Raw genomic sequence first — 27,800 nt, 5'->3', positions numbered from 1 at the left:
TGGACACAACTTCGTATTAACATACCTTATTTCTTCCAGTCTTCTGACAGGATGGGATCCATATACTGTGGGCTGCTCAAATCCCGCATCAAGAGCAGTTCTCTGGTTTTCGCCATTTGTAAAAGCTTTTCAGTGAGAAAAGATGACGCAAGAGCTGCTGATAAAGCGGGATCATGAACGTGCTGTAGTGAAGTTAGCTGTCAGAAAGCTCGCCAAACGAATGCCCATCGGCGGTGAATGTGCTCGAAAGTAACAGAGCTCGTGTTTCAAAACTCCCTCATATTGTGTTAATAAACTCTGTGCTGTGCCTTCGTTTTTCGGATCACCTACATAACCCTTGATTCTTTTCCTCAATATATCGGGCTTAAAAGTAATTTTTATTCTGCCCCTTATGACTGTAACTGATACGACAGAGTTGTATTTCAGTTTCAAAAAGCATATTTTTTCGGAGATTAATATTTTGCCCTGGGCACCTTTTTGCTGTCAGGAGATGCAGGAAAGACCTTGATGCCATCATATCTGACAGGATTTATGATTATCATATTTACAGGTTTCGTTTGATAGCTCTTATCATATTAATAGGGCAGGTTAGAAATGGCAGATGTTGTTCATTGTAGTTGTTCTGATTCCTATTTTTATTGCATAACTGCAACAGCTAACATTGGAGTGGGTTATACTGCATTATAGGCACGGCTGGCACCGGAGATTCTGCGTCAGCTGCGACTGGTCAGTCAGTCGGAGTTGAGCTGCCTCAGCACCGCATAATAGGAGAAAGAGGCGTTCATCAGCTGAAACAGACAACCATACTGTTAATCAACATACGCTGGAAACAATGTAATACACAACAGGCAGCATTAACTTCTCAAAAAGTTTACGACACTACAGGAATTCCGTTAAATAATTAGGCTCTAAAAATGACGAAATTAAGATTATGATGACATGATTGTGTAGACACACAAAAAAATTATGAAATTAGGAAACAACAAAAAGCTAAATTTCGTCGATTGACCGTCGGGACCTGTCGTCTTGCATCTTCCTCTAACGAAGAACTACAGAGGGATTCGTACGAAGCTGCAGAAGGAAGATCTAAACAATATACACGGCCCATTCATATTAACGTAAGGACCGCCTACATTACACATTAACGTACAGACGGCAGGCAGCACTAACAATGGCGTGTGTATAAAGCATGTCGAGTGTCAAGCAGGAAACAGTGCACTCGTTGTCGTAAGGCGGGATGTGAGCGATTTATCTGAAGTCTAAAAGGCGTTATCACCGGTTTTGAGGCCAAAGGTGGAAGCATTTCGTTTGCCGCCATAGTTAAACTATAATGTGTGTGGTAAAACTGCGCTATTCAAAACCGGTGGCGAGACAACTGCAATGTACCACAGGCCATAGACGACAGGGGTGAACAGCGTTTGCGGGGTCGTGTACGGGCGAGTAGACGTGCAAATATTGGGCAGCTAATCGCCCAGATGAACCAAGGACCAACCAACAGTATTTCCTGAAAGAACGATCAGTGAATGTTCCAGCGTGTGGGTCTCCACATCAGGCGCCTCGTACATGTTCCCACGTTGACTGCTGTTCATCGCATCTGGACGTCCACTGCGGCAGGTGGTCTTTCCAGACGAATCACTTTTTATACTCTGTGGGACACACGGTGGTTGCTTTATACGGCGTGAAACGTTTCAAAGCAAACACCTTGCAACAATCGTCGGGAGACCCGTGTCCGGAAGAGGGAGCTCTATGGTCGGGGGAATGTTTTCTTGCCATTTTCTGGGTGATCTTTTCATTTGAAGAACGCAGTGGGTCAAAACAAGTATGTATCCATGGTCGGGGAGCATTTCCAACCTTACATACTGCTTGTTTTCGTCGGTATTATGACATCTACCAGCGGGACATTGCAACGTATCATCCACCTCGCGGTGTGCGTGCTTGGTTCGAAAAGCAGCACACTTCCTTGTCCATCAAGTAAAAATTGGAAATTTGTGCCAAGGTCTAATGGGACCAAACTGCTGAGGTCATCGGTCCCTAAGCTTACGCACTACTTAATCTAACATAAACTAACTTACGCTAAGCACAGCACACACACCCATGCCCGAGGGAGGACTCGAACCGCCGACGGGAGGAGCCGCGCGGACCGCGGCAGAACGCCATAGACCGCGCGGCTACCACGCGCGGCCTGCCCGCCAAGTCCCCCGGCTTTAAAATCAGTCGAGAGTCTGTGGGACTATCGCGATGGGGCTGCTCGGACCATGGATCCTGACCCGAGAAACTTCGCGCAGATGACCACGGCACTGGTGTCAGCATGGATCTACATCCCTGTCCGTGCTTTCCCACACCTCACTGAATGTCTTACTTCTCGTCCAGGCTTTCGACAGGTGGTTACATTAATGTGACTGGACATGGACAGTGTAATAGTAGTATTAGCGGCAGTACTAGTAGTAGTAGTAGCTGTAGTAGTAATTCAGTCACAGATTCGTTATATAATAATATCAGTGTTATATACAAATGTAACATTATTCAAGCAATTGATTTATGGATCTATACGTATTACATACTTCTACACTGCTGATCATCGCAACACTATGCTGGGAGCATGCACCAAACATCAAACGGATATTTCAGTGCAGCCGTCCGGAGAGGCCGAGCGATTTAAGATGCTTCAGTCTGGAACCGCGCTGCCTCTACGGTCGCAGGTTCGAATCCTGCCTCGGGCATGGATGTACGTGATGTCCTTAGGTTAGTTAGGTTTAAGTAATTCTACGTTCTAGAAGACTGATGACCTCAGAAGTTAAGTCCGATAGTGCTCAGAGCCATTTGAACCATTTGAAAACTTACGCAATATGTTTATCATTCAAAAATGGCATTTTAGTGTTGCTTGCTTCGTTTCGGAATTCGTCAGCACGCACCAGCGAGGCCTTCCGAAACTTTTTTTTTTTTACTGTACCGTGAATTTGCTGATCGCATTTTGGTTGCGAATATAGAATCAGTGGGTCGAGGGTGGCCACACAACATCTCAGCAACCACGCACGACTTGTACCGTGATGACGGACATACTGCTAGCTCGGCAGGCAGGACCGTACAGCCGCGTCACGTACCTCGTGTCATAAAGTGGTATCGTTTATAACAACATAATTATCACTGCTTAGGCTTCCGCGACCAGAGTCTGTAGACATAACAGTTTTCTGTGTGTCGTACCGCGTCATAATGTAAAAAGACCCAGAAGACTGTCACGTTAAACGTTACCGAAGTGTTCATTTTTCCCAGTATAGTTTCTTACCTTGTGACGCGGTGCGATTCTCAGAAAACTCTTATGTCAAGTATCAACATCAAGTATCAACATCACAGACAGTCAAGACGGTGACCATTCTTTTGGCTTCCCTTGGTTCGGAAACAGAGAGAGGAGCGCCCGACTGTGGTGTGCCTAGCGACAGCTGACACCTGAATGCTACCACAGCGTCCTTCTGAACGAGTCGCAACATCACATGGGAGTGTCCTTCTGTGGAGGCTACGAGGTGAACAGTCGTTTCCAGACTGCATTCGCCATCGCCCTATGGAACCAGCACTCGGCGTGAAGGTATGAGCTGCCATCGGGTTCACAACATCACCACCTTTGGTTCGCATATTCTGTAATTTGGAGAACAGCCGTTTGATTTCTTTACATTTCAAAACTACGGCAGCCACAGCAAATTATACATAATCGATTGGCATTTCATACAGTACAACACGGGTGTTTGCATACGGGTCATAAAACTGTTAAAATATAAAACTGAATGCAAAGTGCAATTGTCCGCAATAGCTGTTACTTATTTCCATTTCCTAAACCACACCCGGACGGCAGCCACTGCAGGTCCTCCGGCAACACGTGGGACACCTTGTTCCTTCTGTTGTCAGCCCCTACGGTTGCTATTACGGTGATACAAACGCACTCAAGCGTGTCAGCTACCGGAACCAACATACTCCTGGATACCATTTAAGAGGGGCGTGCTTGACACGCGTCCACAGTAAAAATATTTTAATCGGTCAGGTGACGAACAGTTCATCGTGATCCTAGCGCACACTGGACTTTCATCATAGGTGATGGTTTCACCAGTTGAAGAAGGCTGCGGACTTCGCCTAGCTACGCCAACTGTTACTGTACAACATTCTGATCTACTTCCCTATAGCACACGACAAAGCATTATATACACCTGAAGAGGCAACTTAAAAATTGCGAAGCCGGTTCTGTGAGTCTCTAATCGACTTAAATAAATACAGAAATAGTAGACTGTTGGACTTTTCATTCAGTTCTCTATTCAAAAAGTGTTAACAAAGTGGTTCAAAGGGCTCTAAGCACTATGGGACTTAACATCTGAGGTCATCAGTCCCCTAGACTTAGAAACTACTTAAACCTAACTAGCCTAAGGAAATCACACAAATGCATGCCCGAGGCAAGATTAGAATCTGCGACCGTGGCAGCAGCGTGGTTCCGAACTGAAGCGCCTAGAACCGCTCGGCCACCGCGGCCGGCCGGCCTACATGTAAACAACTGCACTATACTGTGTGAACGGTCAATCAGTTATGTTTGATTCCTATCACGTTAAGGCGGCGGTTGTCCCCTATATTTGTAACCTCCTTGAAGTTATGTTTCAAAGAGATAACACATTTTGGCTGGTGCTGGCCTGATGTACTCAATATAGTGTGTGCTCGACCTTAGTCCTCGTCGGCCCGTTCCCCAGAGCTCGATCTCATCGAAACGTCTCGTAATGTGTTGGTGAGAGACTGGCATGACACCGCTCACCCGCCACTCTTACTGGTGGTCTCTGGAATGCAACCGAAGCAACGTGGGATGACGTATCCGCACCTGCCGCCCAGGCTCAGTTCGATTCAATGACCAGAGCTAGACCAGTGGGTTAGAGTTATACAAGACTCGCCATTAAAATTACCACAGCACGAAGATGACGTGTTACAGACACGAAATTTAATCGACAGGAAGAAGATGCTGTGATATGCAAATGATTAGCTTTATCGCGATTGGGGTCTATCGTTTCGCGACATTGCTGCTCGCGTTGGTAGAGATCCAATGACTGTTAGCAGAATATGGATTCGGTGGGTTCAGGAGGGTAATACAGAACGCCGTGCTGGATCCCAACGGCCTCGTATTACTAGCAGTCAAGATGACAGGCATCTTTATCCGCATGGCTGTTACGGATCGTGCAGGAACGTCTCGATCACCGAGTCAACAGACGGGGACGTTTGCAAGACCGAGCGAGGTGGCGCAGTGGTTACACACTGGACTCGCATTCGGGAGGACGACGTTTCAATCCCGCGTCCGGCATCCTAATTTAGGTTTTCCGTGATTTCCATAAATTGCTCCAGGCAAATGCTGGGATGGTTCCTTTCAAAGGGCACGGCCGATTTCCTTCCACGTCCTTCCCTAATCCGATTATGTGTTTCATGCAGGTAGTTGGTTATTAGTGTGTTTTCTTGGCATGCAAAAGTTTACCATTTCATTACGGGTAGAAATTGTTGCCTTGAAAGAAGAACTTTGTAAAAGTTCACAAATCCGACCTGGCGAGTGTGTGTGTTTGCCGTACGTTAAGTGGCAGAAATTTGTAAAATTTGTTTATTTATTTATTTTGTAAATGTTATTGTTATTATCTGTGAATGTCCCCCGTGTGCATGATTCATGCGTTTTGGTTTTTCTATTTTGAGAACTTTTGTGAACAGCATTGTCTTTATGTGTTGCAGACAAGTTAGATTCTGCGCCCTTTAATGAATGGAGTGAAATTCATCTGTAATTTAGCTGAGCTTGAAATATTATACAGCGTCGCGTTGTATACGTTAAATTGCTTGCCTGTGCTTGCCTTTTACTGGCGTGTAATTTTTTATAATAATTTAATAATTTAAAAGTCCTTTCCTATCGTAAATTGTGACTTATTTGTTAAAGGATTGTTGGTCTTTATTTTTAAAAAATGTCGTAAAGTCTTGCACCAAATTTGAATAAAGTGTGTTACTCAAACTTGTGTGTAATTTCAGCAGTTATTTCTTGGCAACTACTTCCACTTTACATTTTTTGTACTGATTGACATTGTTGGCTTGGCAGAAGAGCCAACACCGTGTTGCGATTGGAGGCCGAAATGCACGCGTTTTAGCTCACTCAGGCTGGCGTGAGGAGGGAAGAACTATACTGACGTGAGGTCTGGAACATGACAAAGAATTAGAATTCAGAAAGCGGACGTAATTAGTTTGATACTTAACTTTAATCCACTAATGATGAACATAGCTCTTGACGGTACATGAGTCACAATATTATCTGTTCAGAAGACATTGTAACTGAATATGGCGCCTTGCTAGGTCGTAGCAAATGACGTAGCTGAAGGCTATGATAAAGTGTCGTCTCTGCGCAGGTAGACAGTGAACCATCGCTAGCAAAGTCGGCTGTACAACTGGGGTGAGTGCTAGGGAGTCTCTCTAGACTAGACCTGCCGTGTGGCGGCGCTCGGTCTGCAATCACTGATAGCGGCAACACTCGGTTCCCACGTATACTAGCGGACCGCGGCCGATTTAAAGGCTACCTCCTAGCAAGTGTGGTGTCTGACACCACAGAAATTAATAACATTTGGTGAACCAGTAGAAATTTTACGGATCAACGTCAATAAAACGTTGTTCAAATTTGGACGTCATTCTGAGTAGCGACTCTCTTTCTACAGCATTTTGAAACTGGAACCTTAATTATGGACATTCCATATATCAGGACCTCAGTAATTTGGACCTAACTGTTCTGTTTAACGTGCGAAGCGCAATGTCGACAGAATTAATAGAAAATTAATAAAAGTGTGAAGGTAATGACAGCATGTTTCGAGGGTGTTTTGCCAGTTCAGCAACGTGCGTGACGGAGGGGATGGGATGTGAGGATCTGAAGGTGCAACAATCCAAGCAGTGCATCCCGACCTACCATTAGGAAGGTCTCCCTGGAGATGGTGTAGAACTTGCTCGCCGTCAGTCGCAGCGGGCGGTGGGCCCGGCACAGGAAGAGTAGCAGCTCCTTGCGGAAGCGAGGCGAGGCTGCCACCCACTGGCTGCTGTAGGCCGACAGCTGCAGGCGCTCGCTCTGCGCAACGAGTTAGCAGCCAACGTGAACGGCGAGAGAAGCCACAAAGGCGAGTGACAGCTTGAAATATTTGTAAGACATGTAGCCTAAACTCTATAATAGCAATGTAGCATAGAACAGTATATTCATTTTCATCAATAAGGACGGAGGTAACCGCTGCTGTGTCAAAGCAGGCGTAAACGCATGGCCACAGATGCTGGGCACATCGTCACTTCAATTTGAGTTATTTCGGGTGATCTTCCGCCGACTGATCGCCTGGCACGATCTTCCTTTAACGTTAGAGTAGTCTTTCTGACGTTCTCCTTGTAAATATTCCTAAAAATGATGCTTTGCTCATAAGCAGTTTGTTTAGTGACACTAAATATGAAATCATGGGATCAAGAATAGTAATTAAACTACACTACTGGCCATTACAATTGCTACACCAAGAAGAAAAGCAGATGATAAACTGGTATTCATTACACAGATATATTATACTAGAACTGACATGTGATTACATTTGCGTGCATAGACCCTGAGACATCAGTACCCAGAGCAACCACCTCTGGTGGTAATAACGGCCTTGATACGCCTGTGCAGTGAGTCAAACAGAGCTTGGATGGCGTGTACAAGTACATAGCTGCCATGCAGCTTTAACACGATACCACAATTAATCAAGAGTAGTGACTGGCGTATTGAGAAGAGCCAGTTGCTCGGCCACCATTGACCAGACGTTTTCAATTGCTGAGAGATCTGGAGAAGGTGCTGGCCAGGGCAGCACTCGAACATTTTCTGTATCCAGAAAGGCCCGTACAGGACCTTCAACATGCGGTCGTTCATTATCCTGCTGAAAATTAGGGTTTCGTAGGAATCGAATGAAGGGCAGACCAACCGGTCGTAACACATCTGAGGTGTAACGTCCACTGTTCAAAGTGCCGTCAATGCGAACAAGAGGTGACCGAGACGTGTAACCAATGGCACCCCATACCATCACGCCGGGTGATACTCCAGTATGGCGATGACGAATACACGCTTCCAATGTGCTTTCAGCGAGATGTCGCCAAACACTGATGCGACCATCATAATGTTGTAAGCAGAACCTGGATTCATCCGAAAAAATGCGTTTTGCCATTCGTGCACCCAGGTTCGTCGTTGAGTACACCATCGCAGGCGCTCCTGTCTCTGATGCACCGTCAAGGATAACTGCAGCCATGGCCTCCGAGCTGAGAGTCCATGCTGCTGCAAACGTTGTCGAACTGCTCGTGCAGATGGTTGTTGTCTTGCAAACGTCCCAATCTGTTGACTCAGGGATCGAGACGTGGCTGCACAATCCGTTACAGCCATGCGGATAAGATGCCTGCCATCTCGACTGCTAGTGATACGAGGCCGTTGGGATCCAACACTGCGTTCCGTAATACCCTCCTGAACCCACCGATTCCATATTGTGCTAACAGTCATTGGATCTCGACCAACGCGAGCAGCAATGTCGCGAAACGATAAACCCCAATCGCGATAGGCTACAATCCGACCTTTATCAAAGTCGGAAACGTGATTGTACGCATTTCTCCTACTTACACAAGAAATCACAACAACGTTTCGCCAGACAACGCCGGTCAACTGCTGTTTGTGTATGAGAAATTGGTTGGAATCTTTCCTCATGTCAGCATGTTGCAGGTGTCGCCACCGGCGCCAACCTTGTGTGAATGCTCTGAAAAGCTAATCATTTGCATATCACAGCATCGTCTTCCTGTCGGTTAAATTTCGCGTCCGTAGCACGTCATCTTCGTGGTGTAGTGGCCAGTAGTGTAATTGACTCACAGTGCTTCTGTTGTTAATCAGCCGACGGGTACGCAGAATTCAAGTGATACTACAAATTATCGTGCAGTCGCACCTTCTGAATATGGTTTACGTATTTGGAAGGGCAGGGGGTTGGGTGAGGGTGATGGTGTTACATACGCTATATAGTTGTTATCATTAAGCAAATGTTGTAAAACATTGCAGTGGTAATTAATGTTTAAAAAAGTGTCTGCATTGCAGAAAGTGCGACTGTAGATGATAATGCAAACTGTGATGGAGACTGGATTTCTAACCTAGACGCCTATTGTTTGTGACAATGTACTGCCAATTGAACTCCGATTTTGATGCAAAAGATTCTCTTCCATTCCACCTATACTTCAAGTCCTTGCAACGATATTGTTCTGACATACGTGTGTTTAAGTGGCATGATTGGTAAAACAGTCCCCACGGTAAGTAGATGTCCCATTTGGAGTTAGTCCGTCTGTTGCAACTTCTAGCCTACAAAATAAGGGAAAACAGTTCCAATCAACATAAACTATATTTAATATAAACTGTACCTCGGTGACAGTATGTTATAAAACAAAAGTTTGTAACTGGTCTATGATACCTCGTGACAGACGCTACAGTCTTTAACGGCCCGAAGAACTATTTATTTTAACTATCTGTGAAATTTAGAGGCACGTGATGGAAAACATCTTATGTTCCTGATACTACTTGTAAATTCCATAAGAATATTCTGCACGCTCTCTATATCAGCATATATGAGTAACAAACATGTTTACAGTTCAGTGTGAGTCAGTGACCAGCATGTACACAGACAAAAAGTAGGGTAGAAAATGATACCGATACACCCATAAGTCGTAGGATGCAGATGACACACCTAGAAGCAGTGACTCGGATATTAGTGATATTCTACGTGTAATAACATTTCTTAAGTGACGTAACGTCTTGAATTGTACAGATATCTGTTTTCTCAGGCTGTTAGGGAAGTAACGCCAGTAACATGTCCTCGATACTGGATATTCGTTGGAGAACTTACCTCTGTCAGGACATCGTTCCCAAACCAGCAGTAGAGCAGCAGCTGCTCTGCTATGGCAGCCAGGTATGAGCCGTACTTGAAGACCCAGCCAGAGTCTGTCTTCTGTATGTCCATGGAACGACACAAGTTACACATGCTTGGGATAATTCTGGCTCAATATGCACATGCAATAACTATAAATTGATCTTCAAGGGGCTATGATAGTTTTACAGACACATACAAATGTGTTATAAATGTACAAGTAAAGACCATCGAAATTTATTTTCAAATATATAAGTATATGGTATGAATAATGATAAAACTCCATTAGTAGTCAGTTTGCTGTAAACAGTTTCGCTGGCATACGCTGAATTCGAGACTTCATACTGCTGTCTAGAATCATGTAACGATTATTACAATAAATTTATTGTTTATGCGACGTTATAGTCTAGAAATTAGTCTGTGCTAGTGAAACCGTTCAGAAGAAAATAGGTATGCATAATTTACGTGAAATTAAATTTAATTTTCTTATCGAGATGGTACGTTTAAACACAAATTTGTTGAAACAAACTGACTGCATAGGTATGAAATTATCTTAATTAATATCTATTTATTGTCGTACATTTTCCCGGATAGACTATCAAAAATGATTTTCGATGATAAAAAGCATTCTATAATGACAACTATTGAGTCTTCTGCCACAGTACAAACTCAAAGATGTAGCGTGAGTGCCGCGCGGGATTAGCCGAGCGGTCTCAGGCGCTGCAGTCATGGACTGTGCGGCTGGTACCGGCGGAGGTTCGAGTCCCCCTTCGGGCATGGGTGTTTGTGTGTTTGTCCTTGGGATAATTTAGGTTAAGTACTGTGTAAGCTTAGGGACTGATTTCACACACATTTTTTGTAGCCTGAGTAAAAAGGACGAACTGATTTGTATGAATAGAATCATAAACTAAAATGAAAGATTAAATTAGAGCTATGGAACTTGCTGTATTAGACTCTTCCATTCTTCCCATCCATAAAACACAAAAATTTGTTTCAATTCCCGTTTGGAATCCATTCACGTTACTCACATCGACCGAACATTTTATGGCTCATATTTGTTCAGGTATTGTTTACTTATGCGCAAATGAAACAAGTCTATATTTCATTGTTTCCTTAATCATTTTTGAGAGTGTCTTTTTATATTCCTGCGAATTAGCATGCCTTTGACCATTTTGAGGTCTGCTTCTTCTGAAATGTGAAAATTGCCTTAATCATTTGTTAATGGGAAGCTCATCCATAAAATCGTGTGAAAGTTTAATTGTAGACATGACTGGTATTCGGATCAAATGCTCGGTTTCTATGAATTATGTTATTAATGTTGAACTACCTGCCAAGTATGTAAAAATTTAATATTCGCACTGGTTCCTCTCATCTCAACAGTTTCTACTGTTTCATGTTCTTGCAGTAATATAACTTGCATCAAAATTGGTGGTAAGTTTAACGTGAAACTTACGCAGCAGCTGTTACTTGTTGAGTAAGGAACAGGAACCAGGTTGGCATATCGTCCACGTCGAGGTCACTAGAGCCGTGTGCTGATCGCGACTGCCGTGGAGAGAGGCAGTAATGGACACACGACTTAATGCGGGACGAAGAACTGCTCTCGGTCGCTGTTAAGATTTTGCTTGTGCAACTGTTTGTTCTAGCTGAGAGCGCTCTCACGGTAGCCTTCAGGTGAGCTGAGCAGTTCTTATATTCTGGAAAATGACGTCATTTGAGTGGTAATGTTGTCTTCACACTAGCGGAGACTTCGAAATGTCTCTAATTCTCCATTCACTGTCACACCACACGTATATACCTAGGCACTATTTTCTTGAGATTTCTTGGGATACACGCCACAAATACAGTACGTTTCGAGCATTAATAAAGCAAACTACCTCATTTTATTTGAAATAGTCATCTTTCTTGATAGATGCTACATTGCTAAAGCAACTATTAAACTTTGTCCGCAGTCCGTTAATTACTACATGAGGTCTTCATCATTTCATAACAAACGTGGTTTCAGCCAGAAGAGCAAACGATAACAGATAATAACAGTGATAATACTTTAGATTCGAAGATCGTCACTTCACCAGTTCCTCACTATTTCGTTCAATCTGTTCCACCTGCAGGCAAAGCTTGACTCCAGACTCGTCATTCTTTGTCATTTCCTTTATAAAATGAAGCACTTGAATAATCCTGATAAAATAGGAAGTAATTTAAAGACATTAAATTCCTAGGCCAAGTATGATGCAATGAAGTAAATGTTATTGATTTATAACTCGATTAAATTCATTGAAATGAGGCGATTGACACCGTCGACGATGAAATTAGTCTAATGCAAAACCCATTCCCCAGTATCGTAAAACATATCCCACAAACATAAACATTCTTTGGCAACGTAATTTACATAGACTTGTTTAGTAGCAAGTTTTTGTTTTTTGTTTTTTTCTGTAGGGGAAAGTAATGTTCCTTGGAAAGCTTTTCAGACTGCCACCTCTATCCAGCACTACAACAGAAGTTTATTACATCTTTTTATTCCGTTTTTATGTGTGCTGCAGCCACTTTATGAAATTAAGAAAGAGTATGCTCTGGTAAAGTAAGGTTTCCCGTTTCCTAGGATAAAATGTTCACTTCAAATTTAAAAGTGTTGTAGTCGAGGAAATCTAGTCAATACTGCATTCAATAGTCTATGTGTTACACTACTACTCTAGTACAATTGTACAAGTATAGCTGGTGGTGCCTTTAATCTGCACCCATATGTTGGCGAAAATACTTGTTTAAATTAGGAGGTATGCATAAAACATCGTCCGAAATTGTGCTAAACGTATTCTCTGAAAATTATTTCGAGCAGTTAGTTCATGAGCCCATTCCAATAGTAAACGATTGTGGAAACACACTTGACCTCTTAGGCACAAATAATTCTAAGCTTATAACGAGTATCAAACGGATTCTAGGATAGTGAACACAGGGCTATCGTAGCGAGACTGAAAACCGTAACTCCCAAATGCCCCAAAAATTAACGGAAAATATACCGATTCTAAAAATCAGGTAGAAAGTAACTTGATTCCTTCTGAGAGTAAGGCCCCTTCCAAATTAACAATATATCGGTAAGTGTAGGAGTGATTTGGCTTGAATTCAAGAAAATAGTATCGATAGCAATTGAGAGATTTATACCAAATACATTACCAAACGACGGAGCTGATACCCCTTGGTACCCAAAACGGGTCGGAACAAGGTTGCAGAAATAACGAAAAAAGCATGCCACATTTAAAGGGACGCAAAATCTCCAAGATTAGAGATCTTTCACTGAAGTTCGTAATTTAGGCTGTGGCTAAGCCATGTCACCGCAATATCCTTTCTTTCAGGACTGCTAGTTCTGCAGGGTTTGTAGGAGAGCTTCTGTAAAGTTTGGAAGGTAGGAGGCGTGGTACTGGCAGAAGTAAAGTTGTGAGGACGGGGCGTGAGTCGTGCTTGGGTAGCTCAGTTGGTAGAGTACTTGCTCGCGAAAGGCAAAGGTCCCGAGTTCGAGTCTCGGTCCGGCACACAATTTTAATCTGACAGGAAGTTTCAAATTGCAAAATGATTAGAAAAGATATCAGAATGGTGCGAAACTTGCCAATTGACCCTAAATAATGAAAAGTGTCAGCTCATGCACATGTGCAATAAATCAGTAAAATAAATACCTAGTAATTATAATTCGAACAACTTAAATTGGAAGGATCACATAGAAAATGTTGTGGGGAAGGCGAATCAAATACTGCGTTTTATTGAGAGAACACTTACAATATGCAACAGATCTACTGAAGAGACTGCCTACACTATCTTTGTCCGTCCTCTTTTGGAGTGTTGCTGCACGGTGTGAGATTCCTCCCATATATGATTAAAGGAGTACATCGAGAAAGTTCAAAAGAGAGGGGCACGTTTTATATCATCGACAAATAGGGTAGAGAGTGTCACAGACAATGATACAGGATTTGGGGTGGACATCATTAAAAGATAGGAGTTTCTCCTTGCGGAGGCATCTTACCACGAAATATCAATCACCAACTTTCTCCTCCGAATGCGAAAATATTTTGCTGACGCGACATACATAGGGAGAAACGATCATCATAATAAAATAAGGGAAGTCAGAGGTCGCACGGAAAGATCGCTTTTTCTGAGCGCTGTTTAAGGTTGGAATAATAGAGAATTGTTGAAAAGGTGGTTCGACGTACCCTCTGGCAGGCACTGAAGTGTGATTTGAAGAGTATCCACGAAGATGAAGTTGTAAATGTAGATGTACTGTACACCCATATTGAGTAGGCGATATCAAATTAAGAGGAAGTATCATCAAAAACTAATTACTACACTGCGCAACGCGAAAATTTTTTTTATACACCCTCCACGCCCACACCGGCGTGATGTCCACCACAAAAGGTCTACTGCCATCTCTGCATAAGGGTTAGTTTTCACTAAAGTGAGGTCTCGAAGCATGTTTGCGTACGTCTGATTAAGGTTAACCATTAATACGCGCTCATCTGGAGACAGATTTGGTCGAAAGTTGAACGAAAGGTAGCGTTTTGAAGGGCAGAGGGAAAAAAGTGGCAAGGCAAGCGCCAAGAGAAAAAAAAACCTGCGCCAGTTAGGTCGAGTGGTAAGAGGAGTAGCGGAATCTTGCTGAGTGCGACAGGTCGCGGAAGCATAGCTGAAGTTAGACGTGGGTACGAAGCAAGCGGATAACATTTCAAGCGCAGGCTGGTGTGGCCGAGCGGTTCTAAGCGCTTCAGTTTGGAACCGCGTGACCGCTACGGTCGCAGGTTCGAATCCTGCCTTGGGCATGGATATGTGTGATATCCTTAGTTAGTTAGGTTTAAGTAGTTCTAAGTTCTAGGGAACTGATGACCTCAGATGTTAAGTCCCATAGTGCTCAGAGCCATTTGAACCATTTTGAGCCATTTCAAGCCATATGTTCGTCCTAAGAGATCGGCCCGTGACGGTGCTACAGCATGGCGTGCTGCAGTTTAGGCTGTGAGAGCCCCCTGTCGCGCTGCGTCAGTGGTGGCTAGGCGTGAGGGAAGGCCCAGGTCGCTCATCGGTGTCTGGTGGACGAGCGTCGAAGCCAAGTGCTCGGAGATGAGTGGTTGCGTAATGGCACCACTCCTCACTCGTTGGCTGCGCTGACAGGCTCAGAGAGGACCGCGGCTGTGTCTCCCCCATGTAGAGGATGACGTAGCCCATACCCCTGAACGTCCTGCCCGCTGTGGTAGCCCACTCGCAGCTGCTCGTAACCGTTGTGCTGGGGCGTAGTTGCGGCGGTCCCGTTACACAGTCAAAGGATCACTTTTGCGAAGCCCCACAATTGTCTCCCAATGCGACGCATAAATTTGAAATCTGACTGAAAAGTGTCTACGACCTTCCTCTGCAATAGTGCAATGTCACACTACTGCTCGGTGAAGCTTCAAAGAGCAAGTTGTCGATACATGTGACAAAAAGACCAGAACTCAGACGTTCATACGAGGTCTACAGAATGCATTCATTAAGTTACAGTGGAACAAAATTGCTCCATAATTATGCCCAACGCCACCGTGGACGTGTTACACAACGGGAATGTCGTCACACACCTCTTACCCACATTTGACCTATTCTACGGACGTCTCTGTGATGGAAGTCACAACAGGCAAGCATTGATATCGTATAGTTCCCTTGTGGGTTGGCGAGAAGAATATTACAGACACACCACCACTCGAAATCGTCACGAAAAGGCGTCTGGGAGGGTTTGGGGGCTGCATATAAAGCGCTAGTGACACCACCCCTTCCCGTGTGGCATTGATTCCCACACATTCCGCAGTGAGCAAGAGGACGACTTTCTTGACAACCTTTGAGTCTGCTGACAGCCACTTGACGCTTCAACACTTCTGTGAGGATATTATGGGTCAACAACATCACAGAACTTCATCGCACCACGTTAGAGTGTAGTGCGACAGCATATTTTGCTATGGTGTGTGGGGTGGAACCACTAGGGACCGTTCAAATCCATTCGACGAAATTTGGACAGGATCCGGAACAGCAAGAGGTATTTCTGTTTTCTGAGCCCTCCAGTGTCACATCCACCTGTGGTTTGATCATGACGGGAAGCAAAATTTACACATGTAGGAATAAAAGGGTCCCTATAAGACCACCCAGTTCGGCAACTCCCTCGTGGCCACCTGCCCACAATTTTTGAGTACTTTAGAAACGTACGGGGGGGGGGTCTCATCCGAGATGTGGAGGAGGCCCTACGGGCGGCGATAGCGAGCACTGGGTGCACCCGACTGCAAATTGTTGCTCATGTCGGCACCAATGACTCCTGCCGTCTGGGTTCAGAGGTTCGTACAGGCATTTGGCGGAGTTGGTGAAGGCGGAAAGCCTCGCTCGCGGGGTGGAATCAGAGCTAACTATTTGTAGTATCGTTCCCAGAACCGATCGCGGTCCTCTGGTTTGAAGCCGAGTGGAAGGCTTAAACCAGAGGCTCTGACGATTCTGCGGAGAGCTGGGGTGCAAATTTCTCGACCTCCGCTATCGGGTGGAGAAATGTAGGGTCCCCCTGAATAGGTCAGGCGTGCACTACACGCCGGAAGCGGCTACGAGGGTAGTGGAGTACGTGTGGAGTGGACATGGGGTTTTTTTAGGTTAGAGAATTCCCTCCCTATGCCCGACAAGACGCCTCCTGAGACACGGCAAGGGAGGAGTAGGCAAAATGCAACAGGGAATAACAGTTTTAATGCGCTAATAGCAAACTGCAGGAGCGTCTATAGAAAGGTCCCAGAACTGCTCTCATTAATAAACGGTCACAACGCCCATTTAGTACTAGGGACAGAAAGTTGGCTGAAACCACATGTAAAGAGTAATGAAATCCTAAACTCAGATTGGAATGTATAACGCAGAGACAGGCTGGATAGTGAAGGGGGAGGCGTGTTTATAGCGATAAGAAGTGAAATAGTATCGAAGGAAAATGACGGAGATTCGAATTGTGAAACGATTTGGGTGAAGGTCACGGTTAAAGCAGGCTCAGACATGGTAATTGGATGTCTCTATAGGCCCCCGGGCTTAGCAGCTGTTGTGGCTCAGCACCTGAAGAATAATTTGGAAAATATTTCGAGTAGATTTCCCCACCATGTTATAGTTCTGGGTGGAGATTTTAATTTGCCGGATATAGACTGGGAGACTCAAACGTTCATAACGGGTGGCAGGGACAAAGAATCCAGTGAAATATTTTTAAGTGCTTTATCTGAAAACTACCTTGAGCCGTTAAACAGAGAACCGACTCGTGGCGATAACATATTAGACCTTCTGGTGACAAACAGACCCGAACTATTTGAGTCAGTTAATGCAGAACAGGGAATCAGCGAACATAAAACGGTTACTGCATCGATGATTTCAGCCGTAAATAGAAATATTAAAAAAGGTAGGAAGATTTTTCTGTTTAGCAAAAGTGACAAAAAGCAGATTATAGAGTACCTGACGGCTCAACACAAAAGTTTTGTCTCAAGTACAGATAGTGTTGAGGATCAGTCGACAAAGTTCAAAACCATCGTACAATATGCGTTAGATGAGTATGTGCCAAGCAAGATCGTAAGAGATGGGAAAGTGCCACCGTGGTACAACAACCGAGTTAGAAAACTGCTGCGGAAGCAAAGGGAACTTCACAGCAAACATAAACATAGCCAAAGCCTTGCAGACAAACAAAAATTACGCGAAGCGAAATGTAGTGTGAGGAGGGCTATGCGAGAGGCTTTCAATGAATTCGAAAGTAAAGTTCTATGTACTGACTTGGCAGAAAATCCTAAGAAATTTTGGTTCTATGTCAAAGAGGTAGGTGGATCAAACCAAAATGTGCAGACACTCTGTGACCAAATTGTACTGAAACAGAGGATGACAGACTAAAGGCCGAAATACTAAATGTCTTCTTCCAAAGCTGTTTCACAGAGGAAGGCTGCACTGTGCTTCCTTCACTAGATTGTCGCAGAGTTGACAAAATGGTAGATACCGAAATAGACGACAGAGGGATAGAGAAACAATTAAAATCGCTCAAAAGAGGAAAGTCCGCTGGTCCTGATGGGATAACAGTTCGATTTTACACAGAGTACGCGAAGGAACTTGCCTCCCTTCTTGCAGCGGTGTACCGTAGGTCTCTAGAAGAGCGAAGCATTCCAAAGGATTGGAAAAGGGCACAGGTCATTCCCGTTTTCAAGAAGGGACGTCGAACAGATGTGCAGAACTATAGACCTATATCTATAACGTCAATCAGTTGTAGAATTTTGGAACACGTATTATGTTCGAGTATAATGTCTTTTCTGGAGACTAGAAATCTACTCTGTAGGAATCAGCATGGGTTTCGAAAAAGACGGTCGTGTGAAACCCAGCTCGCGCTATTCGTCCACGAGACTCAGAGGGCCTTAGACACGGGTTCACAGGTAGATGTCGTGTTTCTTGACTTCCGCAAGGCGTTTGACACAGTTCCCCACAGTCGTTTAATGAACAAAGTAAAAGCATATGGACTATCAGACCAATTGTGTGATTGGATTGAGGAGTTCCTAGATAACAGGACGCAGCATGTCATTCTCAATGGAGAGAAGTCTTCCGAAGTAAGAGTGATTTCAGGTGTGCCGCAGGGGAGTGTCATAGGACCGTTGCTATTCACAGTATACATAAATGACCTGGTGGATGACATCGGAAGTTCACTGAGGCTTTTTGCAGATGATGCTGTGGCGTATCGAGTGGTTGCAACAATGAAAATTTTACTGAAATGCAGGAGGATCTGCAGCGAATTGACGCATGGTGCACGGAATGGCAATTGAATCTCAATGTAGACAAGTGTAATGTGATGCGAATACATAGAAAGATAGGTCCCTTATCATTTAGCTACAAAATAGCAGGTCAGCAACTGGAAGCAGTTAATTCCATAAATTATCCGGGTGTACGCATTAGGAGTGATTTAAAATGGAATGATCATATAAAGTTGATCGTCGGTAATGCAGATGCCAGACTGAGATTCATTGGAAGAATCCTAAGGAAATGCAATCCGACAACAAAGGAAGTATGTTACAGTACGCTTGTTCGCCCACTGCTTGAATACTGCTCAGCAGTGTGGGATCCGCACCAGATAGGGTTGATAGAAGAGATAGAGAATATCCAACGGAGAGCAGCGCGCTTCGTTACAGGATCATTTAGCAATCGCGAAAGCGTTACGGAGATGATAGATAAACTCCAGTGGAAGACTCTGCAGGAGAGACGCTCAGTAGCTCGGTACGGGCTTTTGTTAAAGTTTCGAGAACATACCTTCACCGAAGAGTCAAGCAGTATATTGCTCCCTCCTACGTATATCTCGCGAAGAGGCCATGAGGATAAAATCAGAGAGATTAGAGCCCACACAGAAGCATACCGACAATCCTTCTTTCCACGTACAATACGAGACTGGAATAGAAGGGAGAACCGATAGAGGTACTCAGGGTACCCTCCGCCACACACCATCACGTGGCTTGCGGAGTATGGATGTAGATGTAGAGATGTAGACCTCGACACTCACTGACCCGAGTGGCACTCCGTTGCTGCTCTAGCGGCAACCCCTTCGACTGTTTTTCGAAAGGGGTAGCGAAAGGGTGTTGAGGGGCTGCCTGTCAGCAGGCGTGAGAGCAGCAGCGGAGCGCCACTGAGGTGAAGAGCATGTCGAAGTCTCTGCACAAGAAAGTTTTTAAAGCGCACAACATAGCCTAAGTGTGGAGGTGGTACCGAGGGTGTTGCCGATCTGGGTGCTCTTAGACGAACACATTGCGTATTACACACCCATCTGTGCATTTTGCACACCGCCATGATCGTGCCACGAGGGTGTGAAACACAAGGGCTCTAAACAAATAAACACCTTTTGCTGCTTCGTATCATGTTCAAATTTCGCCTAATCTCTCTATACCAGAGCAAAAACTGCAGTGCTCTGCACATTAAACTGAAGCGATCATGTTTAATGGGCTGCAGCCCGACGATGTCCTTACAGAGGTTTTAACCGTCAATAGTGTGTTGGAAATGTCAAACGTTGTCAGGAACGTCGTCCTGTTGCCAATCTAAAGGCGAACTGTCGTCTTCGACAGCAAAATGTATGGGACTCAACGTCCCAGTGAAATACGTGTCTTCATTGACGCCCTTTACGCCACCTCTTCAGCCTTTGCGTGACGGTTCTGAGCATAGGTGTGTCTGAAATGTTTTCTTCGGTGACCCATAAGAAACCTGCATGATTTCAACACTTGAAGTCGCAGTTCTCACATCCATCTCAGCGAAGTCAAAAGAATTGGTTGAAATGAGGGAAAGAGAAGGTGCGACGACCTTTCCATCGTTTGATACGTCCACGGTGGCTTTGGGCATAATTATGGTGAAATGAAGTGCCTATGTAACATTACCCACCCTACAATTCACGTGAGCCTCTGAGCTTTGAACATTTTTCGCATGTGTCGACACTGTTCGGAGCTTTTGTGAGCCCGAAGATGACCTCGCAAGGCACTATAAATTTCCACCACTACAGAAGAAGGTTCCAGGCATCTTTAGTCTGATGACTACAGATGTTAAGTCCCGTCGTGCTCGGAGCCATTTGAACCATTTGAAAGGCATCTTTAAGCCAAATTTCAAATTTATGTGTCGCAATTATAGTTAAGGGCTTTCTGATTGTATTTCACAGTATAGTTAAAAGCACTTCCCAGCAGAAGCTATTGGGCATGTAACGCAGATGTCCATTTTGGAGAGAGGGAGAAAGTTAAGACATTCAAGACATTCTTTTCTCTAGAAAATATGCCATGTTACTAAGATATAAGACCTTCTGTTTCAAGGTACAAAATGTACAAGGTGTATTCCTTAATCGATCACACGTTATGTAAGTAGTTTTAAACACGTATAGAATTTTGGTCACAATAAAATTCTGTAACTAAAGAATTACAAGATCTTTCTGATAACTTTAATGTACTGTATTACACAGCACTAAAATACGTAGGACTCGTAATTTTTTGCAGACGCCTCTCAAAACGCAACCTCTTGTCTCACAGAAACAACAAAGTAAAAATTTATTATGCCTATTAACAGTGTGCACTCCTTTATCTTGAAACGCCAACCAGAAGACGACATATGTTTGCAGGAGCACTATCCGCCACGTACAGCACTTTCCCTCACCTCTTCATCTGCTATTCTTTTTCATCTAATATGAAGCACCCACGCGTAGAGCTACAATTCCGATACTTCCAGATTCCTCATCGCCACATTTCTTACGAGACATATTTACACGTTTCGTTTCCAAGATATTTCATGTTAGAGAAATACTGCTTCAGAAACATCTTCCCTAGTACGGTGTCGATCTTTGTGAAGGAAATCTTTCCTGTACAAAGCTTTATCCGCCTATGCCAATACCTTTCTTGCTTGAGTTCCACTGTGTAATTTTACTTCGGCAGTATCAAAATTCTTGCAATTATTCTATAGGGACTCCCTCGTTTTGCTGTTATTATTTACTGTGTTTGTTATTCTACCTTCTACTACTCTTCGTCACCATCTTAGGAACATTTCTCCTTAATCCATATTTTGAGCTATGTATGCAATACATTCAGTTTAACAGAGATTAAACCGATTATCTATCGTCGGCCAAAGGTATCTGTTACTCCTGAACTTTCCTTTGGAAATTTTCTCTACCTTCAGAGATTATTAAGGAGGAAAGTAAAACGACGGTACATGCTGTATGCTATTTAGTATAATAATATATCAGTAGGAACAAATATTATTTGATTTTCTGTTTTCATAGTCATATCTCATATCTGTGGGTCTTACCGCCTTTTCTTAATGAATTTCGTACATCTCATACAATCGTATTTCTTACAGTGCCAAAGATTTTATTCGTGACCAAGGATGAAAAGAAGGTATTTTGGCCTTTCTCTTTTATTTTTCCACTAATAAGCGTCATGTCGGAATAGGTTTTTTGGATCCATACTTGTATATGTGTAGTAGTTCTTGGATTTTTTTCTTGTTTGTTTTAGTTTAGTCAACCAGTTACGACCACAAGTTTTCAGACTAATAGTCCCACAATGCATTTATTCTCTGTTCCACGTTAATATTATTTTCGGTGAAACTAATGAGCTGGCCGGTGTGGCTGACGGTTCTAGGCGCTTCAGTCTGGAACAGTGTACCCGCTCCGGTTGCAGGTTCGAATCCTGCCTCGCGCATGGATGTGTTTGATATCCTTAGGTTACTTAGGTTTAAGTAGTTCTAAGTCTAGGGGACTGATGACCTCAGGTGGTAAGTCCCATAGTGCTCAGAGCCATTTTTTTAAACTAGTGAACAATATCCTGTCTGAATAATTTGGGCATCAGATAGTTCCCGTTATATTACATTGATTTGGTGTCATCGACCTCCACTGTTTCTCTTCTTATCATTCAGTGCTCTCCTCAAGTCCTCCAACTATCCTGGGTATCCCGATCTATCACCTTTGTCTATTTCTTCTATCAGTCTTATAAAAGAAAGCTTCCTTTTCGATTGAGTGCAAGGAAAGTAGCTGCCCAAAGTAGTGTCTTCTAGTGTTTGGTACATAGATGATGTCAGTCATTTCACGTTATTGATATTAGATCGCGCGGTCATAATAAGGGGCAGAGTTGGGCAATTGATTAATAATTTTAGTTGGGAAATATAGACAATTGTACTTCAAGGGTTGATTTTAATATAAATATAATTAATATAAATATATTTAATATAAATATATTTAATTGAATATTGAACAACGACGTTTATCAGTTGGTAGTATTAGTTGCCTTAAACATTCATTTATGTTGAGGTTGCAATTTGTATGTTAAAAAGCATTAAGAGATCCTAAGATCTGCTTAAGGGGGTAGTCAGACAGAGTCATATCATCATTTTAGCGTTCAATATTTTCCGTAGCGTACATGCATTTTACACCCGCCTTGAGTAGCATCATGGAATATTATAAAAGTATGTATGTATCTGTGTATGTATGCATGTTCCACACCTCCTCCTAAATCACTAAGTCGATTTCAGCAAAAACTTGGTACGCACATCGCTTACTGTCTGGAAACTACTGTAGTGTAGGAATCACTTCCCTCTTCCACGAGACCGCTACGGTCGCAGGTTCGAATCCTGCCTCGGGCATGGGTGTGTGTGATGTCCTTAGGTTAGTTAGGTTTAAGTAGTTCTAAGTTCTACGGCACTGATGACCTCAGAAGTTAAGTTCCATAGTGCTCAGAGGCATTTGAACCACTTCCCTCTCATGTGGTGGGAATGGGGGTGAAAAAGTATTGCAATTTATTATGCACAAATAGCTACACTGCAGTCTACCAGTATTTGATGAGAGTACTTAGTGAAGCGACCTGCTACAAACTTTACACATAACTTCAAACGTATACCAGACTTTTTCTCTCTGACACTCCATACAAAATGATGAAAGGAAAAATGTTTATCCCTTGCTAAATTTCGCTGTGCCTGCAGTAGAACTGTCGCATCAGGCATGACGTTTCAGTTTTTAATTTCTTTGCTACTAACCTTATTTGCAGGATAGTTTGTAGACAGTATTCACATGTGCCACTGAATGTACTTGATCGGTTTCAGCCAATCTTGGTACACGTGTTTCTTACTGTCTGTGGTGATAAGAACCAGCAAACTCATATTGGGATGTGGTTGATAATATGGAAAAAATTAAAATGGCTCCAAGCATTATGGGACTTAACATCTGAGGACATCAGTCCCCTAAACTTAGAACTACTTAAACCTAACTAACCCAAGGATATCACACACATCCATTCCCAAGGCAGGATTCGAACCTGCAACCGTAGCAGCAGCGCGGTTCCGGACTGAAGCCCCTCGAACCGCTCGGCCACAGCTGCCGGGGATAATATGGAGACAGAAGGGGATTGAAGAGATGTACAGACAGAGGCGTGGAAAAAGGAGATGTATACAGATAGGGAAGGGGTAGATAAATGGCGAGAGAGAAATGGAGAGAAAATGGTAGAGGAGAAATGGACTGAGAGAAGTGGAGTGGATGACAGATAGGGAGAGGGGAGTAGAAAATGAACAGGAATAGGGAGAGAGGGCAAGGAGGAGATGTACAGGCAGAGAGGGAAAGAAGAAATGGACAGAGAGATGGAGGAGCAGCAGATGAGATAAGAGGGATTGATGTGGTCATGAGGATGGAGAAGGAGATGGAAAAGGGGAGAATGAGGTGGACAGAGGGGGAAGGAGAAGATGGATTGGGGGGGGGGGGAGAACTGATGGAATGAGAGAGGGAAAGAAGCAGATGGACAAATAGGCAGGAGATAGCGGGTGTGGAGGAGTTTGACTGAAAGAGGGGCAGTGAGAGATGGACAGAGAGAGAGGAGGAGCAAATGGACAGAGAGAGGGAGAAGGAGGAGATAGACTAATAGAAGACCGGTACAACTACACATCTGCAGAGCGTGGGTACTCAGCTAGTTGTACAATAAGGCTGCCTCGGACAAGCACTGTTTTTAATACTTTCGACGCAAAAGAGATTGTCCTTTATATGTTAAATCAGTCGGAATATATACAAATGTGGTAGCAACAATATGAGTCAGTTATTTCTTCCATAACTGGGTCTGCCATCTTAGGAAAATAAAATAGGTTTAGTTTTTGCAGCCTCTGAAGTGACTTGAAATTACGAGCGAAATATCTCATCTTATAGGAACTCTTGAGCTGATTCAAAAACTGTTCTTAGATTTTTCGAGCCAGAAATATTTCCAGAGTTAGCGCGAATTTAATATTGTGATTAATATTTATTAATATTAATTCACTTGACGCATTTGGCATTCAGTTGTATATGTAAAACATATTTTGTCCTCCAAGGTTAGCTGACAAGAATTTACTTTACAAAACATCATTTAATTGAATTTCGGTATTTCATAACATATTGCTTTGCCAATACGTGATGGAATTTTGTAATTTACCAATAGACTAAGTGTCATAGATCCTCAATAAATTGTTGCAGAATTTGGAGTAATGAATTCATCTGGTTTGAACATTTGAAATAGGAATTTTCTTACAGGCTTCCTAAACAATTTCAGAAGGACTGTATTGTATTTGTGGAAGCAGCACCCACTCAATAATGTCGTACTGTTGCTAAGAGCAATCTTATGAATAACAAAACTAGAATTCTCGAAAATCAGTTTACATTAGGATCAAAGAGTTCGTTGCAAGGTGTCGCGATCGAGTTTTCTTCGGTAATCGGTAATCAATTACTTACATTATATCTCGCGGTCTCTTGTCTTGTTTGCGTACAAAAATGTTCCCAACTTGTTGTCTATTCTTTACCCTTCTCCCTGCGTGTGCATGTAGTACAGTGAGTGTGTGTTTGTTTTTTTAATGTAATGGAGCGTTGTGTGATGCATGGATATTTTTAATTTAAGACATTCGGAAATCGAGGTTTTGGTTTTTGGAGGAGCGGTATTGGAAAAATGTTGAATGTGGCTAGTACACTTGTCATGGAGTGTGTAAAGTGTGGGTGCCTAGGTGTTCAGATTGGATTATTGGAGGGGATGAGCACAGAGTAAGGGGGGAGGGGACTGTATGGCGTTATTCTCAAGATCTTCTGTTGTACTCTTGCCCCACTATTTCCTCTATCAGTGTAAGCAGTAAATTCTTTGTTATGTTTACTTGGAAATTTAGGACTTAACTTCCTAATTTGTTTTTGTGTTTGTTATAATTTTCTTATAATGTCGCTATATATTTTAACTGTTTATTCTGATTATCTTTGTGTTCTTCTCCAGAGATTGACTTGCCATTGTATCCTATTAGACCAATACATGGAGACTCTCATGCGTTCTTTGTAGTGGATCTCGAACGTTCTACCAGGCAACACCAGCAATTATATTAAACTGTTTCGGTGTGCATACAGACTCTTCAAGTTACAATGCTGTATCAGCAGATTTCTAGCACTGGAATTGTCACTGTGGTTTACTGGACACTTACACCAGTGGTGGTGACGAATGCGGTGGCGCTGATGGTGACCACGTCAGCCAGCACCTGTCCCAGCAGTATGGGTCCCAGCAACGTGCTCAGCTGCTGTACGCATCTGGAACAGCACGCGAAGCGTTCGGTCCCCCGACAGGAATCACTTACAAAATTTAAAAGACTAGTGTTACAATGTTTACAACAAACATGAAATTGTGTGTAGTGTAATTCGCACGTTGGAATATTCTATGACTCTCTGAAATCTCTTGTACAGAACTAGACATCAACTAACAAGTATCATGATCTAGGAAAGTATAATTTTAGAATGAATGCTCCATGAACTTAAGCTCTTAGAGAATTCATTGATATCTCAAGCATGGAATTAGTTTTCTCGTCCCCGCAAGAGAAGGAAATCCTACAAGTTATAACACGTCGCAAAGCATAATTTGAGAATGAGTGATTCATTGAAGTAAGTTTTGTAAATAAATACCCCTAAACACATCTGATGCCTTTTAAGCTATTTGTAGTGATCAGTGTTAGCAGTACCTTCCGTTTGCTGAAGTTTCACTAGTGTATCGAATACGCGCAGTGTTCGCAGTACATCCCTATCTTGGAAGCTTAGCTCCGCATTAAGTGTCAATTTCACGGGTATGTACTTGCCAACAAGGCATTAAAAGCCTTTGAAAGCTGCGGCCGCTAGTCAGCGTACCATACCACCTCTCCGACCAGTGGCCTGCCGCCTACAAGCTACCTATAGACTCTTATGGAAGCGGCCGCACCTGTCGACGTCGGTGTGGTAGCGCACGCACTGCGCCAGCCTGCGTCGCACGCACTCCTCTGAGGTGTCTGCCGGAGCCGCCACGTCCCTCCTGCTGTGAGCTGGCTGACCAGAGCACATGCTCTCTGCCATCAGGTTGAGCAGCCGCAGCTGGCCAGACAGGTAGATGATGAGCGTCACGAAGAAGCCGTCCAGCGTCGTCGACAGGATGTAGCCGTAGAAGAAGCCCAGGGACACCCCGGCGAACATCAGCTGCACCACACAAAGTGGTAGAGAGAACAAACGCAAAGACTAAGGAGAGAAATTTTTACAGGCTTGCGATTGTAACGTCGCGTGGTAAAAGGACCGCTTCGGATGCGTGGGGAGCCATTCTTCCCGTTGTGTCACAACGGTGCTCCTCTATCCCAAGCATTGAAGCATTGTGGCTTCGGGGTTCGATGGGATAGCGTCTGACAGTGGCGCTCAATATTTGTTTGTGTGTGTGTGTGTGTGTGTGTGTGTGTGTGTGTGTGTGTGTGAGTGTGTGTGTGTGTGTGTGTGTGAGAGAGAGAGAGAGAGAGAGAGAGAGAGAGAGAGAGAATGTGTATCTGTCTCCATATGGTTCAAATGGCTCTGAGCACTATGGGACTTAACATCTAAGGTCATCAGTCCCCAAAAACTTAGAACTACTTAAACCTAACTAACCTAAGGACATCACACACATCCATGCCCGAGGCAGGATTCGAACCTGCGACTGTAGCTGTCTGTTTTCATAATAATCTAATTTATGATACATAATCCAATGTTTCACAGTGCCTCGTGATAGTGTCCGGTGCCATGCTGCTAGACGAAAGAAAGAAAAATACTCCTGAAAACAATTTGTCCTTCACTCCTTAAATATTAAGTTCACTCTTACACTATGAGCGTTTTTCTGTTATTAACTAACTTGTTGCGCCTCCCAGATGTTTTCTTTGCTTAGTTTGTATCTTTGCTTAATAGGAACGAAATAGCTTTGTGTAGCGGTTCAAATGGTTCAAATGGCTCTGAGCACTATGGGACTTAACAGCTGAGGTCATCAGTCCCCAAGAACTTAGAACTATGTAAACCTAACTAACCTAAGAAGATGACACACATCCATGTCCGAGGCACTAAATGTCGAGATATTATTGTCCAGTGTAGGAGTG

At 43.5% G+C, this 27,800-nt stretch overlaps 1 protein-coding gene across 1 annotated transcript in view; it reads right to left on the bottom strand.

The window, feature by feature from the left end:
- Nucleotides 1-628: 628 nt before the first annotated feature.
- The window catches only part of LOC126267367 (odorant receptor Or2-like), a 79,572-nt gene continuing 52,400 nt past the window's right edge, over nucleotides 629-27,800 (bottom strand). Inside the window, exons 4-8 of the mRNA XM_049972540.1 lie at nucleotides 26,639-26,889; nucleotides 25,878-25,980; nucleotides 9,912-10,013; nucleotides 6,941-7,096; nucleotides 629-788 (exon numbers count right to left, since the gene is read on the bottom strand). Coding sequence (XP_049828497.1) covers nucleotides 732-788; nucleotides 6,941-7,096; nucleotides 9,912-10,013; nucleotides 25,878-25,980; nucleotides 26,639-26,889 — 669 coding nt within the window. The 3' untranslated portion in view covers nucleotides 629-731. The remainder of the gene's footprint in view (nucleotides 789-6,940; nucleotides 7,097-9,911; nucleotides 10,014-25,877; nucleotides 25,981-26,638; nucleotides 26,890-27,800) is intronic.

This window comes from Schistocerca gregaria, chromosome 4, assembly GCF_023897955.1.
Source record: "Schistocerca gregaria isolate iqSchGreg1 chromosome 4, iqSchGreg1.2, whole genome shotgun sequence".
NCBI classification, from domain to species: Eukaryota; Metazoa; Arthropoda; class Insecta; order Orthoptera; family Acrididae; genus Schistocerca; species Schistocerca gregaria.
The sequence above is the reverse complement of the archived record's forward strand: the minus strand, read 5'-3'. Positions and strand labels throughout refer to the sequence as shown.